Source organism: Musa acuminata, chromosome BXJ3-6, assembly GCF_036884655.1.
Source record: "Musa acuminata AAA Group cultivar baxijiao chromosome BXJ3-6, Cavendish_Baxijiao_AAA, whole genome shotgun sequence".
NCBI classification, from domain to species: Eukaryota; Viridiplantae; Streptophyta; class Magnoliopsida; order Zingiberales; family Musaceae; genus Musa; species Musa acuminata.
In genome coordinates, this window is record NC_088354.1 from 16,736,372 (window position 1) to 16,757,046 (window position 20,675).

The 20,675-nt window shown below is 43.8% G+C and overlaps 2 protein-coding genes across 2 annotated transcripts; both read right to left on the reverse strand.

Moving 5' to 3' along the window:
* On the reverse strand, positions 1-755 carry LOC135641386 (TPD1 protein homolog 1-like). Its single transcript, XM_065156742.1, has 2 exons — positions 695-755; positions 1-413 (listed from the first exon to the last, which is right to left on the reverse strand). Exons 1-2 carry the CDS (start codon positions 753-755, stop codon positions 1-3), a joined length of 474 nt encoding a protein of 157 aa, XP_065012814.1.
* Positions 756-10,849: 10,094 nt separating this feature from the next.
* On the reverse strand, positions 10,850-12,499 carry LOC103973022 (NADH-ubiquinone oxidoreductase chain 1). The gene has a single exon (XM_009387479.3). The coding sequence runs from the start codon at positions 12,437-12,439 to the stop codon at positions 12,068-12,070; it is 372 nt and encodes a 123-aa protein (XP_009385754.1). The 5' UTR covers positions 12,440-12,499; the 3' UTR covers positions 10,850-12,067.
* Positions 12,500-20,675: the final 8,176 nt, after the last annotated feature.

Consider the following 20,675-nt stretch of genomic DNA (forward strand, 5'->3'; position numbering starts at 1 on the left):
TTAGGCTGAGGGGACGCAGGTGGCGCTGGAAACAGCCATGGGGTAAGAGAAGGAGTTGGCGTACTGGAAAGAGATGGTTTCGCCCGGGCGGAGGGGGCGGCCGTCGTTGAGGAGGCAGTCGTTGATGCTGAGGCGGCGGAAGATGCGGGGGTTGATTTGGCGAGCGCTGCTAAACTTGCCGCAGCTTAGGTGGATTTGGCCCATGGCACACCCGTCTTTCAACGGGCAAAGATTCTGCACATTCACCGTGTACGTTGGGATCCCACTGGGCAGCGGCGGCGTCGCGTCTTGGTGCAACATGATGTCATCCATGCTGCACTGGTTTCCTATCCGATTTGTCGATTTGGAGGAAGAGGAGGAGGACGAAGACGTCACCGTTGCACGCAAACCACTAACACACATCAAGGTTGTACCTGATACAAGAAAATATGTATCATAATCTAAATAAGTATATAGGGATTTGAGTACGTGTGATTCTAATGTTTCAAGTAAGTTGCACATATTTTCATCAAACCAAATATGACAAATATTTGGTTGAAAAAAAAATATATCTAGCATATTAGATAAAGCTTAAGTTTGAATAAGATTGTATGGTCGATTATTAGTATAACTCTTTAGAATATATTATTATGGAATCAGAGATGAGAGAAGCAAAAAGTAAGTACAAAGAGAAATAGTTTGGTTTCACGCGTACCGAAGGTAAGCAGAAGGATTAGCGCTATAACAGTTCTCATCCTCAGCTGCTCCGGCGACATGCACCCTAACCCTTAGCTTCTTCTTCTTCTTCTTCCTCTTGATCCTTCGTTCGTATAAATGTGTAGTATGTGAAGGAAGTATTTAAATGTGAGTAATAACATAGAAAAACAAGCATAATGGGCAATATCTACTTGATTTGAACTGCACGTAATGTTTGAACGGAGGAAATAGAAAATCATCACACCTTTTCCTTAGAGATGTAATTATAATAGGTAAATAAATAAATTATCAATTTAAAAAAGGAAAATATCTTAATTAAATTTTTGGGTGAGTAATTCGATCAACATTTCTATAATTTAGTCCAACCGATCGCAAATAAAATAAAGCAAGAGTGAAGAGGAAAAACTTGTCCATCACATCTCTGATTGGGTAAATTATCGCCTCTGATGCCTCTTGACTTAATCTACCATAGAGGCCACAAATAACAATAATTACCCCCTTCCAACTATAGTTGAACTAGGAATGGATAGCTGGCCTCCTTTTTTTGTTCGATTCTTTGGCCTTAAGAATGAGTGATTGCTGTGCCCAGTTGGAGAGCAAACAGCTAATTGAACGCAGTCTACGGTCGATCTGTGACCCTAGATACTGAAGGTGTTCTTACCTTTTGCAAAAAAAAACTCATCCATGAGTTGTCATGAAATATTCACAAGGCTACTTCTTATTGCCGGTGAGTCCGATCACAAGTTTGGAGAAAGGCAAAAGAGAGAATGGAAGGGGGAGATAAGGGATGCTAAAGAAGTGCGCAGCCACCTAATTCTCCACAATGCCTTTCTCGTCACCATGGACCTTGCCTCCCGCGTCTTTCCTGAGAGTGCTCTCATTGTCAATAGTGAAAAAGAGTATACCATCAGCTAATCGTCATCCAACATGCAACCACCATATAGTGTCCACGATCAAAGGAGAAGACAATGTCACCCTCTGTCCACATAGGCAATGGTCCAAAATAGATAATTATGGTTTACGCACCCTCCCTTGTGGCCCACGTGGACAAAAGGCTATTAGAGGTGGTTAAAGACTACCTCCTCATAGAATATTTCATAAAAATATATTATCCCTTTTCGATTAGATATAAAAGCTCGTTTCCACTAAATTGAAAATGGGGCTTACCTTTTCTGGCTACTCATGTCTATACTCATACCGCTTGGATTATGAACTTGGGCTTCAAAGGGACCGGATTAAGACCTCTTTAGATCTCGGTCTTCATGTAGGTGGCACTGCGGGATCTTGGTGTTTCCACCTTAAGGCACTTTGGGCAAACCTATGCATATGGGTCCAGACCATGTCGGGTTGATTGGGATATCAACTATATCTTCCCTCATCATTTTGGTACTAGAAGAAGGGACCGATATTACAACAACTCCTGCCCATCAACTCTCTCAATGAACTTTCAAGAAAAGAGGCTTTGCCCTTGACCTATGGCACTTTCATTCGAGAGGGGCAACAACTACTCTTTTCGTACATGGACATATCCACCTCGAAGCAAATGTTGATGCGGTACTGGCGTCTATTCATTGGCCTAGGCCTTTAAGCCTTGGGGATGACCTTGAGCCACATTCTTATCCCCATCAAGGTGTTCTTGAAAAACTTATCTAGCATATGTAGATACTAATGAGCATGATATATGGCTCCACTTATGTCCTAGTTATCACAATAAAAGATACTACTAGCTCAACCATGGTCACTGGCTCAATCGCTACCGGCATCGACACCTATCGAGTTTCCTGCACCTAATGTGGTGTCAGTATCCTAGGAGCACCTGAGAACCATCAAACCACCAGTTGAAGGGGCACTTTACTCCCCAACTATAAAATTTTATGGAGCACACCACTACTCTACCATGCCTAAATTTGAGACCTAGTCAATGGATTTATTAGAGGATTCTTTTGAATCTTGAATTTTGATAATGAAACCAATTGATAAGCGTTTATGATTTGATCTACGTTTTGAGTGATGCAGGATGCTTCGATCAGAGAGAGACAATTAAAGTGGGAAGAATCATATTGGGCCGGAGGAAAATGTGTTAGAAGATTAGACGTCGGGCCGAAGGATCGCTCGACGCATCGACAGAAGGCTTCGAGCCATAGATTCGGACATCGGGCCAATAAGAGCAGATATTGTGCCAAATCTATCGGAGTTGTGGAGGTCAAATGGCGGATTGAGCTTTAGGCCACAAGAGAGGACGATGAGCCGAAGAATCTGACGAAGCGTCGATGGACCAATGACATGTCGGACAACATGATTCATGCTTAGTAATAATTGTCTAGATCAAAGTGTATTTTTTTGTGTGCAAGATGAACTATAATAGCAAGACATAAATCAAAATGAAGTCCCGGAGTCGAGAATGCGATTTCGTTGGGAGTTCGAGAGTTCGTCGGAAGTCCGAACGTTCGTCGAAAGTTCTGCCAGAACCAACCGAGAGGTCCAGAATCTTGCCAAAGAAGCTCATCGAAACTTACCAAGAATATCATCGTGAAGTCCAGGAGCTTGCCAGGAGTTCGTCGGAACATTGCCGAGAGATCGTCGGAAGTTCGCCGAAAGATCGTCGGAAGAAACCAGACTTATTTTTCTTAGAATATGTCTTAGGAATCATAGTTAGCATCTAATTAGATTTGGAATTGGGAGGTAATCCCATCAACTCTATTAGAGGCCAACTAGGCCCAAAGTTGTGATGGTTTGGGTCGGATTCAAGGCCCAACCAGGGTGCTGAAAGCTTTGCCGGCGGTGGCAACGCATGGGGAACAACACCCTCGGAATTCTGGGCGGTGGTACTATCAACAGTGAATGCTACCAATGGTGGTACCACCCAGGAATGGCGGTGGTACCATCAGTACCTAGGATTCTTCGATCAGAGAGAGACAATTAAAGTAAGAAGAATCATGTTGGGCGGGAGGAAAACGTATCAAAAGATTAGACATCATGCCGGAGGATTGGTCGACGTATCGACAGAAGGCTTCAAGCCATAGATTCGGGCATCAGGCCGAGAAGAGCATATATTGTGCCAAGGATATCGGAGTTGCGGATGTCAACTGGCCGATTGGACAATAGGCCACGAGAGAGGACGATGCGCCGAAGAATTGGGTGAAGGGTCGATGGACCAATGACATGTTGGACAACATGATTCATGCTTAGAAATAAGTTCAACTGAGAGCAAAAAGAAAGGAAACTCTATTGTAATTGTGCATGAAACTCATCTCAAAGTTCTAAGTGTTGGAATAGTTTGAGAGAGGAGTAAGTGGGGGTGTAAGGGTTATCTCCTAAATCCGGTAAATGGAGAATCGAGTTGTAAAAGGTGGTAGGTCTTCACCTATTGAAGGAAGACCGATAGTAGATGCCGGTGGCCTCGACGGAAGAGGAATCGGCGGAGTGGATGTAGGTCACAACAACCGAACCACTATAAAAAAATGGTTTGCCTTTCATTTGTGCAATTTACATTAAACTGCAAATGGCCTTCTCATTACTTGCCGCTCTTCTTATTGCTATCAAAGTTAAGCATTTTTTAAATCTGTTTTACCGTACAAAATAAATTTTCCATAACCGACGTAATTTTTACCGCTGCACTAATTCACCCCCCCTCTTAGTGCCGACTCATTCCTAATAGATTCCATATGGATCCAACTATGAAATATGGATCGATGTTTAGAGGAGATGTAACGAGAGTTTAAACAATCCAAATGTGAAGTTTTATTTTGTAAGTTAGATCAAAATGTCGATCCAAATGTCGATTCAAAAAGTCGATATCGCTATTGACCCAGAAAATCTAAGAAAATGTCGATTCCAACAAACTTTCACCTCCCATCATTTGAGGCATTCGATGGCATTATCGACTTGATGGGGCACATTATAACTTTTCATGCTCAAATATAGTTGTATGATACTTTGGATGCCCTGATGTGTCACACATTCTCAACCATATTAAGATGTCTAGCACAAGAATGATATGCTCGTCTGAAGTTGCTTTTTGTTGGTTTAAATTTGAACTTCACTTTCTTGGAAATGTGCTCCCGAGACCATTAACAGTAATGCTTCTTGGAATCAGATAATGGAAGGAAGAGATGCTTGTTGACTTTGTGACATGCTTCACTAATGAATTTCGAGATATAGGGGATGCCCATCAATTGCTCATAAAAAACACCTTATGATGGGGTTCAAGTCCTCTCAACTCTTTTACTCATTAGTGAAAAGCCACTAGCAATGATACCAAAGGTACTTTTGAGAACTAATCAATATATTGCTACCAAGACAATGGTCTCTAGTAAGCGTGAGGAGTTAGGCAAGATGCCAAAGTTGGAGCAACTATAATCCACTATAACCCAGAGGTCACCATGGCAAAGGAGGAACGAATGACCCAAGTTATCTCACCCAAGGTATGAGCAAACCCCCGTAAATTTGTTTAGAACTGAAGTTTTTCTATAGATAAAAGAGAAAGGGCTCTTAAAAGACTCTCACCCAATGAAGACTCCATTAGCGAAAAGATATAGTTCCAAATACTGCGAGTTCCATCGAGATTATGACTATGCCATGGAGGATTGTCGTAACTTGAAAAATCATATATTGACGAATTTATATGCCAGAGACACTATGATCAGTTCATCCAAAAACGTTGGAAACCCACACCCCGGCTTTAGGCGTCATGAAGAGATAGATTGACATCATCATTGGTGGACCTGCCTTAGGGCGAGATAGCTCCACAAGTTGTAAAGCTTATGTCTATGCCACCATTGAAAAGAGCCTAAGGATAAAGGGTGACCTAGAGATAAACTTCAAGAAGGAAGAGATAGAGAACCTTGACCTGAACCTTGATGATGCCTCAATAGTTTCAATAAAGATAATCAATTTTTTGGTCAATAGGATCATGATCAACACATGTAGCTCTACCGATATCCTCTACTTTGATGCTTTCCAAAAACTCGGGTTCTCGATTAATAACCATAACCCTATGTTTTCTTCATTTATGGGATTCATGAGCGATTTTATCTCCCCTCTTGGGACCATGAACCTGCATGTCTTATTCAGAGATGAGCATTACTCCAAAATAATGCTGGCTAGATTCCTAGTGGTGGATATCTATTTAGCATACAATGCAATCATAGGTCATTCCTTGCCGAATAGACTAAGGGCAATGGTGTCGACCTACCATATGGTGTTGAAGTTCTAGTGAACAGGGTCATGATTGACATAGGTAGCTCTATCGATATCCTCTACTTTGATGCTTTCTAAAAACTCAAGCTCTCGACTAACAACTATACCCCTCTGACTTCTTTACTAACAAAATTTATGAGTGATTCTCTCTCCCACCATAGGACTGTAAATCTGCATGTCATATTCGGAGATGAGCATTATTCCAAAACAATGTTGGCTATATTTATGGTGGTGGATATCCCCTCAATATACAATGCAATCATAGACCGAACCACATTAAATAGCCTAAGAGTGGTGGTGTCAATCTTTAACATAGTAATGAAGTTTTTAATGGGATTTGGAATTGGGGTGCTATGAAGTAACCTAAGGGAGTCGTGCTAGTTCTACTTGACTATCACGAACGGTCGTCGCGCACCCGCAACAACTCCGCTCAACGAACCGTTCGTCGCTCACACCTGCATGTACAGCTGCTTGACAGCATGTTTTCTCTTGGTTTTGGGTCATTTTGCTTGTAAATATGTAAGTTCGAACAAGCTGCAGTGTTACAAAGTGACCGCTCACCGAACCAAGCAAAACAGCCCCAAAACAGCCCAAAACGGCTCCGTTTTCGCGTGCCACGGGAGTGTTGTGGAGAATTGCCTCCGCTCACCAAAATGTTAGCCATCTCAGACCCTTGGAATCCCCCAGGTGGCACAGGGCTGAATGGGGCTTCGGTTATATACCGGGCGTTGAACTCTCTTTTGCAAGTTCGCAAGTGACCTTTACGGGAACTTGTCTTCGCACCCGGGGCCAGGTGAGCGACTGTTTGTGGGCTTGTAGCTGTTCGTTCATCCTTGAAAGCCTTGTTTTTCTCCCTCTCCCTCTTTTCTCTTGTGCACACAAGGTGTTCGTCGAATTGCTTGTAAAGCTTCCCCTTTTCGCGAGACTTCGGGACTTGTCCATTGCTCGTTCTTTCGAACTAACCAACTTTCTCTTTTACAGTTCCTTCGGGACCTGCGAGTGGTTACAAAGTGGGCTGATCCTTGCGGAGCAATATCGCAAGGGCGAAGCATGACTTAGGCAATGCAAGCTAAGTTCGCGTCTTTGCCACAAGGGTAACTCGCGACGTAGGCAACGCAAGCTAAGTTTACGTCTTTGGCTGCAAGGGTGCCTCATGCCTTAGGCAATTCCAACTAAGGTCGTGACATTGTGGTATCAGAGCGGGCAAGCACTTCAAGCGAACAGCGAACGAACTTCGCAACTTCACCATGGCAAAGCATCGTGGCGAATCAAGCAAGACGGGGCAAGTCGGACCCTTGCCCCAAGCAGCCGCAGGTGGGCTGCATGTGCACACTTGCTCTCATGCTGTTGGAGTCGCTCAAGAGGAGCGCGGCAGCGAACAGGATGAGCGAGAAGTTGGCTACTCTCCGTGAGCGGAGGAAGCGCAATCTGGTGCGCTAACTAGGAAAAAGAGTCACAAGGAGAGACTCACAACGGCGGAAACCCGCTTGGATGTTCTTGAGGCGAGCATGGAGGAACTCTACCATGGCCAACAAAGGCTTGTTGGGGTAGAGAGCTCGCAAGAGGAAGCGGAGTCCAGGATCGACAACGTCGAGGCCCTAGTCGACCGACTGTCTGACGACACCAAAGACTCCGTGCAACACTTACAGGATATTGTGGCGGAACTCACTGCTAAGGTGGCCATGCTCACAAGAACACTAAATGCGGGAGGAGGCAACTCCCGCGTTGCACCACCATAAAATTTGAGGGCACCTGAGCCTCATGGATATGGAGGGGCCAGAGATGCCAAAGAGCTCGAGAACTTTCTGTTCGACATGGAGCAATACTTCCGAGCTACGAGGCCCGATTCTGAAGATACCAAAGTTTCTATAGCAACAATGTATCTGAACGGAGATGCGAAACTTTGGTGGCGAACTCGTTGGGAGGAGATCCAACAAGGTCGGTGTCGAGTCGACACATGGGAGGACTTGAAGCGGGAGTTGAGAACTCAGTTCCTACCAGAGAACACGGAGTTTGTCGCAAGAAGGAAGTTGAGACAACTCCGCTAAAGTACCACCATCCGAGACTATATGAAACAATTTTCAGCACTTATGCTGGACATACAAGACATGTCCGAAAAGGACAAGTTGTTCAGCTTCCTCGATGGTTTGAAACCATTGGCTCAACAGGAGCTAAATCGAAGGAATGTTACCGACGTGGTCGGGGCAATTGCGGCTGCAGAAAGGCTCACTGACTTTGTTTCCTCTGAAGACCCAACAAGAAGGAAACAATCTTCAGGCAATCGACCTCCAAAGCATTCTCGAGGGAAGGAGCTCGGGGGCGAACAAAAGAAGAAGAGCTCCCACGAAGGGCCGAACCCGAAAGGCAAGGCCTCAAAACCTGAAGGATGCTTCTTATGCGGAGGACCGCACATGGTAAGGGAGTGCCCACAAAAATAGGCACTCAATGCTTTGACGGCTTCCATCCACCCTCCCCGATCGGACAAGGGCAAAGCTGTTGCTCTTAGTTCAAGCAGTTCTGAATCCAGCAGCGACGACGAGGAGTCGCAAGGACCCCGAATGGGAGCAATGCATTTGTTGAACGCTATGCGGGGTCAAGTGGGGGAGAACATGAAGACAAAGGCATAAAAAGCAGGAAGTAGTGAGCTGATGTATGTGGATATCAAGCTAAATGGCCAAACGACCCGTGCAATGGTGGACACGGGCGCTACCCACAACTTCATAGCCGATCGCGAAGCACAACGACTTGGGTTGACATTGGAGAAGAGCCCAAGCCGGATGAAGGCGGTGAACTCGGAGGCCAGGCGAATCTCCGGGTCGGCGAAGGGAGTTCCCATCAAAATCGGGACTTGGAGCGGAAACACCAACATGATGGCCGTACCACTAGACGACTTCCAAGTGATTCTTGGAATGGAGTTTATGCACGCGGCAAAGTTGGTGCCGATGCCGTTCTTGAACTCCCTATGTATGATGGGAGGCGATGACCCCTGCGTGGTTCCCGTCTCTCGGAGAGGAACTAAGGAGCCCCAACACATTTCGGCATTACAACTGAAGAAAAGGGTACGAAAAGGCGAATTGACATTCGTGGCTGCTATGAAGCTAGAGCCACTCAACGAGGAGGCCATTCAAGAACCTGTTGTGGTGGCGAACATCCTAAAAGAGTTCAAAGATGTTATGCCACCCGAGTTGCCGAAGACTCTTCCACCACGCAGAGGCGTGGATCACAGCATCGAGCTGGAGCCAGGAGTGAAGCCTCAAGCGAGACCACCCTACCGCATGCCCCCGCCAGAGTTGGCAGAACTCAGGAAGCAGTTAGGTGAACTGCTAAGCGGTGGTCTCATCCGCAGCTCTAAAGCACCTTTCGGAGCTCCAGTTCTCTTCCAGAAGAAACAAGATGGGAGCCTCCGATTATGCGTCGACTACCGAGCCCTCAACAAAGTAACATTGAAGAACAAGTATCCCATCCCACTCATCGCGGACTTGTTTGACCAATTGGGCAAGGCTAAGTATTTCTCAAAACTCGACCTTCGGTCGGGGTATTGGCAGGTGCGCATTGCTGAAGGCAACGAAGTGAAGACTACCTGTGTGACCAGGTATGGAGCGTTTGAGTTCTTGGTGATGCCTTTCGGCTTAACCAACGCTCCGGCCACATTCTGTACTCTCATGAACCAGCTATTCAAGGAGTATTTGGATAAGTTCTTGGTCGTCTACTTGGACGATATCGTCGTCTACAGTCAAACGCTCGAGGAGCACGTCAAGTACCTACAGACGATTTTCAAGGTTCTCAGGGAGAACACTTTGTTCGTGAAAAGGGAGAAATGCTACTTTGCTCAAACCGAGATCTTATTCTTGGGGCATCGAATCAGTGATGTTTCCATTCGGATGGATAAGTCGAAGGTGCAAGCAGTTGCGGAATGGCGAACTCCAAAGAAGGTGCCAGAGTTGAGATCCTTCCTTGGTTTCGTCAATTACTATCGACGCTTCATAGCGGGATATTCGAAGCGGGCAACCCCACTGACGGAGTTGCTGAAGAAGGAGCAGCCTTGGAAGTGGTCGGACAAATGTGAGATAGCATTCCAAGATCTGAAGGCTGCTGTTCTGGAAGAACCGGTGCTCAAATTGCCGAACTATGAGGCGCCGTTCTTTAAGCCGTATTTACCTTGCTAGGTCTGTCTGTTGTCAAAGAATCTCTCTCATAGGTTAGCTCTCTGGTAAGCGAGCAGGATTAGTGAAGTTTGCTTTCTTCGCAGCATGAGAGCCAGTCAGAAACAGGAAGAGGTGCGTCTAGCCTTAACCCTTTTGCCAGTTTTCTCTAATATGACTTTATTGCTAAGGCATCGGTTTTAGGAAGCAGGGTAATGCAATTCTATTAAAGGGGCGAATCGCTAGTTAGTGGGAATAGTCCTTTCCTGGGTCGTAAGCCAGCATCCACCTCACGAACAAGCAGTCCCACGTAGCACTAACTATCAATTTCATAGCGGAAGGTGGTAAGGGCGGGAAGGAGTTTCCTTACTAATAAAAGCATAATGAGTTAATCGATCAGCAACCTCAATGTGGATTCGCCTACTCATTACGGAACCCTCGATTGCTCTGATTAGACTTCCCGAGTGCTTATTGTTCCTGAGTCTTTCTTTTCTTTTCAAGCGGGGTAGCACAGGGAATGAATGAACTCCTTGGAATCTCAGGCCTGGATAATCGTATAATCCGGGTCGATCCTATGGTAACCTCAAGGTAGGAATACCAGTGGAACTTCCTTGACAGAGCTAACGGAGATGCACCGTCTCGATGTTTACCTATATTAGCCATTCATAAAGTGCTCATCTAGATCTCGCAAAGGATCAGCAATAGCTCTGTGTACTCGAGGACTATTAGGGCAAGGATAGAAAAGCACTTTTGGATCTCAGCAGGTTAGACCAGCTATAGGTGGGTTTGTTATATACAATTATGCGCCTTCCTTATTGAACCTTTTGGTATGTATTGCCCCATTAACTATAGCAAAGATCCACCAGACGAGAAACTCCATTCCGCACTGCTGCTGAGTGGTCGGACTTATCCACCTCAGGGATTCGTGTCATTTCTGTTTTTTGAATTTCGTTGGGGGAATTCTACCAAAGCTAGGCAGATAGATAGACTCCTTTCCCGCTGCTAAGGGAGAGCAAGAAACGATATTATGGTTTTTGAACCTTTTTCTTGCGGGTACTAAGAGTCCTCTCACTACCAATCAGCAGACATCATTATCTTGCTGGGTCTTGCCGGTATCAACTTAGAGAAAGAACAACTAAATGGAGACAGCAACTAACTATGGCTCTTGGCCCAGACTACGTCCTAGGCGTCTGTGAGATCAGAGCAACAGGGAACGCCTAGACGACGACGCCCGTCCAGGGCTGAAGTAAGTAGATCGAGAGGTCGTTCCGCCCCTTGTCTCCGAGGATGGGTAATATGTTCTCATACGGAATTGTTGCTATCCAACTTGATTCTAGAGGGCCTAGCTGGCGAGCGATCCCAGTCCGTGGCAGAGAACAAGACAGCAAGCGAGCGTACCTTTGTTAGCTTCTTCTCCACCAAGCACGGAAGTTTAAGGATAACTGTAGGTCGGTGGCTACCTAAGGAAACTCCGATTCGATCCGCCCCCTGCTGGGAGGCATCTACCTCATCCCGATCACAAGGAGAGGTTCACCATGATGGGGTTTTCAGGTACTCCAATTCTTTCTTTATAGTATGAGGGTATCATCCATTTAGTGTGGCATGCTCGAAGATTTAAGGATTCACAGCGCAGGGGCCAAGCTTAGTATACAGTTGCTAGGCGAGTTATAAACAAGTCCTTCAAGTCAAGCCCTTACTTAGTTGACTGACAATGACAAAGGCTTGCGAAACTAAGTATAGCCTTTTCCATTGAAAAAGTGTCTCATGTTCTTTCATTCGGAAAGTAGGCGAGAACCTAGAGTAGTAGCGTTGACAAAGAAGAACAGCCGGTTATAAAGGACAGCTATCAAAAGAAAGAGTTAGGCCCCAGCCCAGCCTTGACAAGCAACCTTTCTTTCCTCTGGATCTGAGGTGCGAATAGAAACAACTATTTGTGGATTACAGCCAATTCCCTCATCCCTATACTGAAAGGGAATAATACATAGAGAGCCCTCTGCCCTGTAAGCCCACACCTGTGTAGAGTAGATCGTTCAACACCTGCGGCACAAACCCATATTTGACCAATTGGTCCGTCTATCATAGGCGACCGAACGGCCGCTCCCTATATTACTAGACCAACCAGCTATAATAATTCCATAAACACCTAGCGAAGATATGGCAAACAAATAAAGTAGCCCTATGTTCGGATCTGACAATACCATACCATAAGAAAAAGGTACAACGGCCCGAGCGACCAGACTTAACGTAAATGTAGCTACTGGAGCCATTCGAAAAAGGGAGAAATTAGCACTACTTGGTGAAATAGGTTCTTTGAGAATCAATTTGAAACCATCCGCTAGAGGTTGTAACAATCCGAACAATCCTACTACATCAGGACCCTTTCGACGTTGCACAAAAGCCATGACTTTACGTTCAGCTAGCACTAAAAAGGCAACTCCTAGTAGAAGTGGTATAATGAAACCCAGTATTTCCGCTGGAACTGCAATGTACGTTTTAGATTGGAGATTGACTCACGATCGGCCCGGACCTGGTCGGACCCGAGAATGAGATTGCACTTAGGATCTGGCCTGGTCGACCCAATCATTATATTGAAGGAGGGGGGAGAGCCCTTTGAAGTCCATACAGATGCTTTGGACTTCGCTATTGGGGGGGTACTCATGCAGGAGGGTCATCCGGTGGCCTACGAGAGCCGCAAACTCAACGAGACCGAGCGGCGGTATCTAGTGCATGAGAAGGAGATGACAGCAGTGATCCACTGTCTACGAGTTTGGCGACACTACCTCCTCGGGTCGCGATTTGTGCTGAGGACAGACAACATCGCCCTGAGCTATTTCCAAACTCAGAAGAAGCTCTCCCCAAAGCAAGCGTGATGGCAGGACTTCCTGACTGAATTTGATATGGCAATGGAATACAAGCCTGGGAAGGCGAATGTCGTGGCCGATGCGCTGAGTCGGAAAGTGGAATGCGTGAATGCCGTACAACTGGAGGGCAGAGGTCAAACAAGTCAGTTGCATTCAAATTTCCTTTCCCGAATCAGGGATGGACTGTATAGTGATTCCCAGGTAGTTATCCTGATGCAGCTCATCATAGAAGGCAAGGCACGGCAATTTTGGGTCTAGGAGGGACTTGGTTACACAAAAGGGAATAGGGTGTATGTTCCCCGAGTGGACAATTTAAGGTGTGAGCTCTTAAAGGAGTGTCATGATTCCCTTTGGGCTGGACACCCAGGCATTCACAGAACGTTGGCTCTCGTGGAGAGGGCCTTTTACTGGCCGAAGATGGGGATTGATGTGAAGGAATATGTTCGAACATGCCTTACTTGCCAACAAGACAAGGTGGAGCAGCGGAAGCCAGTGGGACTTCTGGAGCCGTTGCCCGTACCAGAAAGGCCGTGGGAGAGCATTTCCTTGGACTTCACATCAAGCTTGCCACCTGTAGGGGGACTCGGATCGATACTCGTGGTGGTCGATCGATTTTCAAAGTATGCAACTTTCATTGCTGCTCCCCTACACTGTTCAGCAGAGGAGGCGGCCAAGTTGATGATGAAGAATGTAGTGAAGTATTGGGGAGTCCCGCACAATATCATTAGTGATCGAGACGCTCGGTTCCTGGGACGATTTTGAACCGAGCTATTCAAATTGTTGGGGTCAAAGTTATACTTCTCTATAAGCCTCCACCCCTAGACGGATTGCCAAACTGAAAGAATAAATTTGCTCTTGGAGCAATATCTCCGGCACTACGTGAGTGCCAATCAACGAGATTGGGTGAAGCTGTTGGACATTGCCCAATTCTCCTACAACTTGCAGCGGAGCTCTGCATCCAACAAGAGCCCCTTCGAAATTATCACAGGACAACAACCGTCGACTCCGTACACCATGGCAATTGGGTATACTGGGAGTAGTTCATCAGCCTATCATTTCACAAAGGAGTGGCATCGAAACGCAGATATTGCGCGGGCTTATTTGGAGAAGGTGGCAAAAAGGATGAAGAAGTGGGCTGACTTGGGAAGGCGACCGCAAGAGTTCAAAGTTGGCGATTTGGTGTTGGTAAAGCTCCAACCAACATCACTCCAATTCTTTAGGAACAAAGTCCACAAAGGATTGGTGTGCAAGTATGAAGGACCCTTCCCAATTATCAGCAGGGTAGGCAACGCCTCTTACAAGTTACAGCTGCCGGCGTGGTTCAAAATTCACAACGTTCTTCACGCCAGCAACCTAAAGGCCTACCACTCGGATCCGCAAGATGCTTCACGAAGCGTTTCAACTCGGCTACCTCCCATCACAGCCTCCTATGAGAAGTAAGTGGAAACCATCCTGGCGGATCGCAAGATAAAGCTACCCAATGGAGCCGAGCAGATAGAGTACTTGGTGAAGTGGCGAAAGCTTCCCCGAACTGAAGCCAGTTGGGAGCCTGAAGACGCCCTACGACATGAAGAAGAAGTCATCAACAATTACCAACAAGCGTCGACGAGGGCGTCGACAGTTTAAGTGGGGGAGAATGTCACGAACGATCGTCGCGCACCCGCAACAACTCCGTTCAACGAACCGTTCGTCGCTCACACCTGCATGTACAGCTGCTTGACAGCATGCTTTCTCTTGGTTTTGGGTCATTTTGCTTGTAAATATGTAAGTTCGAACAAGCTGCAGCGTTACAAAGCGACCGCTCATCGAACCGAGCAAAACAGCCCAAAACAGCTTCGTTTTCGCGTGCCGCCGGAGGGTTGCGGAGAACTACCTCCACTCACCAAAATGTCAGCCATCTCAGACCCTTGGAACCCCCCAGGTGGCACAAGGCTGGATGGGGCTTCGGTTATATACCAGGCGTTGAACTCTCTTTCGTAAGTTCGTGTTAGGACCGGAGCGGCACTAAGAGGGGGGGGGGGGGGGGGGGGGGGGGGGGGTGAATTAGTGCAGTGGATTAAAACTTCGGTTTTGGCAAAATCTTTCGTACGCTAAAAAACCGAACTTGAAAAGCTTAATAACTTAGAAGCGTATGGAAGCGGGCGTAGTGACTATGTAAAGTAGTTTGCAGTATGTAAATGGCAAGAATAAAATGCAAACCAGAGAAGACGGTAGTTTATAGTGGTTCGGTCAATCGTGACCTACATCCACTCCTCCGATTCCTCTTCCGTCGAGGCCACCGGCATCCACTAATGATCTTCCTTTACTAGGCGAAGATTAACCTCCTTCTTACACCCCTCTTACAACTTCTTACAAGTGATTCACCCTTTTACAAAGATTTCAATGAAAAGAAAGGAGGTGAACACTCAAGCTATTGAAAACAAGACTTTTCCTAAAGCTTTTCTCAACTTCTAGCTTCTCAAAAGGTTGTATTCTCTACTGAGAAATGAGGGGTATTTATAGGCCCTAAGAGGATTCAAATTTGGGCTCCAAATTTTGAATTCTGTTGGGTTTCCGTGGCCGGCGGTGCCACTGCCTATCAGTGGCGGTGCCACCGCCTGTCAGTGTCAGACACTAACAGTGGACTGGCGGTGCCACCGCCTAGGCGAATTTAGCTCACTAGTTGGGCTCCAAACTTGGCCCAAACCAGTCTGAACTCGGGCCCAATTGGCCCCTACTTGGGTTATAGGATTAACAACTAATCCTAACCCTAATTAACGTACTAACTACGAATTTAAAGACATTTTCTAAGCTATTACAAAGTTCGTAAGTCAAGACTTCTTCCGGCGAGCTTCCGGCGAACTTCCGGCGGTCTTCCGATAAACTCTCGGAAACCATTCTGTGGACTCCCGGCAAGCTCCTAGACTTCACGATTTGATCTTGGCGAGTTCCGATGAGCTTCTTCGGCAAGCTCCGATCTTTCTCGGCGAGCTCCGTGAACTTCCAACGAACCTTCCGGCGAGCTTCCGAAAAATCCTTCGGCAGGCTCCCTACTCATTCTCGGCTAGTTCCGGCAGCATTCCCGACGAACCTTCGGACTTCCGTCGAACTCTCGAACTCGCAACAAATCCTTCGCGCTTGACTCCAACACTTTGTTTCGCTTTATGTCTTCATCGTTATCGTAGTTAATCCTGCACACACAAGTAAAAACTCTACTCCGATCTAGACAATTATTACAAAGCGAATTGACATTCTGTTGCCCAACACGTCATTGGTTGGCACTTCGTCCGATTCTTCAGCGCATCATCCTCTCTTGCGGCTTGTTGCCCAATCGGCGGTTGACCTCCGAAACCCCGATATCCTTGGCGCAATTCCGCTCTTGGCCCAATGCCCGACGTCCGAAGCCTTCTGCCATCCAATATCCTCACGTGATCTCCTCCGGCGCAACGTCAATTCTTCCTGCGTTAACTTGTCTAATCCTGATCGAGTAGACCTACATCACTAGAAATGTAGTTTAAATTATAAACACATGTCAAGTGGTTTCATCATCAAAATACGAGATTCAACAATCTCCCCCTTTTTGATGATGACAACCACTTGATGACGGAGTTAACCTTAACTCCCGGAGTTTAAACAAACTCCCCCTATCAATATGGCTTATTGATAGAAACTCTTGGATTCAAGAATCTAAGCAACATGTCATCATAAACTTATGCATAACATGTCATGTCATCATACTTCTCCCCCTTTGTCATCAACAAAAAGGAGAAGTTCCTACTCTTATGTGTTTAGAGATAAAAAGTTCCATACATTGCATGAAAAACATAGTATCAAATTTTATCATCATGCAATCTAGCAATTAAAGATGTGTAAGTTTAGTATGTTTGCTTTTCTTGAGATAACAACTAATTGCTTCTCTTTAGACTACAAGCTAGCAATTTTCATGATATGCAAGTTGCAAGCTAGCAAATTTTTGCTTCCTTTGTAATGTTTGAGCTAGCAATTTTGCTTCCGTAACAAGTTAGCATGTTTTGTATTTTGAGATAGGCAAGATAGCACATTTGCTTCTTTTGAGATAGCAACTCTTTTGAGATAGTGATCTTAGTAAATTTTACATCATGCAAGGTAGCAATTTTTGTGATGTTCAAGATAGTAAGTTCTTTCTTCTCTTTTGAGAAGTGCTATTTTTCACTTCCTTTACAAAGTGCAAGCTAGCAAAGTGTTTGAAAAAGTGAGCAAGTTTTGCCACATACAAGCTAGCAAAAATCTCGAAAGCAAATATAAGATAGCTTTCTTGTTGAAGTGTGTAAGCTATCGATTCTTGCTTCCTATTGTAATGTGCAGGTTGCAAGTCTTGCTTCTTGAGATAGGCAAGATAGTGATGTTTAAGAAGACAACTTTTGCTTCTTGAAATAAGCAAGTTAGCAATCTTTGCTACTTAAGATAGGCAAGCAAGCAATCAAGTTTTTGCATCTTCTTGACTTGTGCAAGCTAGCTATCTCCCCCTTTGTCATTGTCAAAAAGAAGGAAAGACCCTTTACATCAATTATGACAAAGGTAAGTATAAATCTTATTTGTGCATCATCATATTTTCAAATTAGAATATGCACATTTTTAAAATCTTATATTCATTCATGCACGATATTGAATAAATCGATCAACATTATGAGGATATCATACATGATACTAAAATTTTTAACTATTTATCAACATTTTGATCATGATACCAAATATTCATCATTTAGAGTATTCATGATACAAAACATTAAATCAATATTTATAATACATCATTTTAGCAACAACTCATAGTATTTTAAATCATGATTTACATCATATGTAATACATCACATCATAATTAGAAAGCACAAGTATTGTATGCATTATTGCAAATCATAAACATTTCAAATCATCATGGTATTAATCTATCAAATTGCATCATGCCATGCATAATCATAACTTTTTCCCATTTTATCATTGTAAACAAGAAAGAATAAGGGAAGAACAAAATAGTGCATAATATTTCAACTATTTCAAGGCATACAAGCCATAAATCCAATGGCATCATGTCATGAAGGATAAGACCTCTTGAATTACAAAAGACATGATTCATTTTATCAAATCACTTCTTTTTATAAATAACAAAAATTGTAGGTGTACAAAGAAGAGATTGTGATTAAAAAAAATCTCAAATAGTAAATCCAAGAAATCATGATCATAATTTGAATACAATACTCATTTAAATTCAAAGCGTCAAATTCATCAAAATCTCAACATTACTTTCAAGAGATTCAAAATGGTATACATAGATTTATCATAATGAACATCAAGATCAATAGGATAGAGAAAAATAAATTTTCAAGGAAAATTTTTTTTCCTTTTTTTAGTTGTTTCAATTCATATGATTTTATTTTACTTATACCAAATAAAAACATGTATCATGTTTAAAAACGAAAGTGTAAGATTTATTATAATAAAGATTAATAAGGCACTTTCATTTTGGTAAAAATCAATAATCCATAAATCACAAGATTCATCAAGCATAATTTCGAAATTTTTTAAACATGATCATTGTGCATTACTTCAAATCAAACATGATTTCATTTATTTTCAAAATATTTATCACGATAGAGCATATAAGCCAAAGAAACTATTAAACATAAAGCATATTCATTAATGATGGTTTCATTGAGTATAAAGTATTTTAAACCAAAATCATTTGTTATTTGTTGTAGTCATACATTTTTCTTTTTAGGTGAATCTATCTTTTCATGCTTAGTTTGCATACAAAGGTCGTGCATCATTTTCGAAAGCAACTTTCATCATGGTATAAATCGATAATCCATAAATCGTAAAAGATCATTATGGAAATCATCAATAATCAATAAACTATAAATTACCCAAAACTCATCATCATCATGCATAGCTTCAAAAAATAAATTTATTAGGCATGATATCACATTTCATAAGGCATTTTTAATCAAGATCATTTTGTTTATCATAAACATACAATTTTCATGATTATTTTTAAATTTACTAGAACGATAAGCATGATTTCTAATTTTTTATTTTCATGTAATTAATCCTAAATTAAGTTAAAAATAACTCATGAAAAGTATTATGTAATTTCAAAATAATTCAAGAGAGTTGAGTTACTTACCTTGTAGTCGAAGCTCGTCAAAGCCCAATTTGTCGTTTCACCTTTGGAAGTTCTTGATTCATCCTTGGGTGCCTTCCATTTCTTTGGCCTCTTCCTCCGTTCAAGTTCATTGTTTATTTTAGATTTTTGTTTAATAAACTAATTAAGATTTAGTGTTCGAAGTTCAAGTTCATCATTGTCCTCATCACTTGAGTCATCGCTCAAGTGATATTCATTTGTCCGGAGTTCCAAATCCTTCCTGTTCTTTGGAAGGTGGTTCAAGTGTTCATTATGTTCATCATGTGCATTGCGCACCATTTCATATGTCATCAATGAGCCGATAAGTTCTTCAAGTGGAAAAATATTTAAATCTTTTGTTTCTTGTATTGCTGTTACTTTTGATTCCCAAGCTTTAGAAAGTGATCATAAAACTTTACTAACAAGTTCAAAATTCGAGAAACATTTGCCAAGAGCTTGTAAACCATTGACGACATCCGTAAAACGGGTGTACATGTCAACAATAGTTTCGCTTGGCTTCATTCGAAAAAGCTCGAAATCATGTATTAAAATGTTAACTTTCGAGTCTTTGACTCTACTAGTTCCCAAAACAGCTCCGTTTTCGCGTGCCGCGGGAGGGTTGCGGAGAACTGCCTCCGCTCACCAAAATGTCAGCCATCTCAGACCCCTGGAACCCCCTAGGTAGCACAAGGCTGGATGGGGCTTCGGTTATATACCGAGCGTTGAACTCTCTTTCGCAAGTTCGTGTTAGGACCGGAGCGGCACTAAGAGGGGGGGTGAATTAGTGCAGTGGATGCTGCCAGTGGTGGTACCACCCAGGATCGGTAGTGGTACCGCTAGTACATAGGATTCTTCGATCAGGGAGAGACAATTAAAGCACGAAGAATCATGTTGGGCTGGAGGAAAATGTGTCAAAAGATTGGACATCTGGCCGGAGGATCGGTCGACGTATCGAAAGAAGACTTCTAGCCATAGATTCAGGCATCGGGCCAAGAAGAGCATATATTATGCCACGTATATCGGAGTTGCGGAGGTCAACTGGCCGATTGGGCAATAGGCCGTAAGAGAGAACGATGCACCGAAGAATCAGACAAAGCGTCGATGGACCAATGACATGCTGGACAACATGATTCATGCTTAGTAATAAGTTCAACTGAGAGCGAAAAGAAAGAAAACTCTGTTGCAATTGTGTGTGAAACTCCTCTCAAAGTTCTAAGTGTTGGAATAGTTTGAGAGAGGAGTAAATGGGGGTGTAAGGGTTATCTCCTAAACCCGGTAAAAGGAGAATCATATTTTAAAAGGTGGTTGGTCTTCGACTTTTGAAGGATGGCCGATAGCATATGCCGGTAGCCTCGACGGAAGAGGAATCGGCGGAGTGGATGTAGGTCATGACGACCGAACCACTATAAAAATATGGTTTGCCTTTCATTTGTGTAATTTACTTTAAACTGCAAACTGCCTTCTCATTACTTGCTACACTCTTCTTATTGCTTTCATAATTAAACATTTTTAAAATCGGTTTTATCGTACAAAATAAAATTTCCATAACTGACGTAATTTTTACCGCTGCACTAATTCACCCCCCCCTCTTAGTGCCGACTCATTCCTAATAGATTCCATATTCATCCAACTATGAAAAATGGA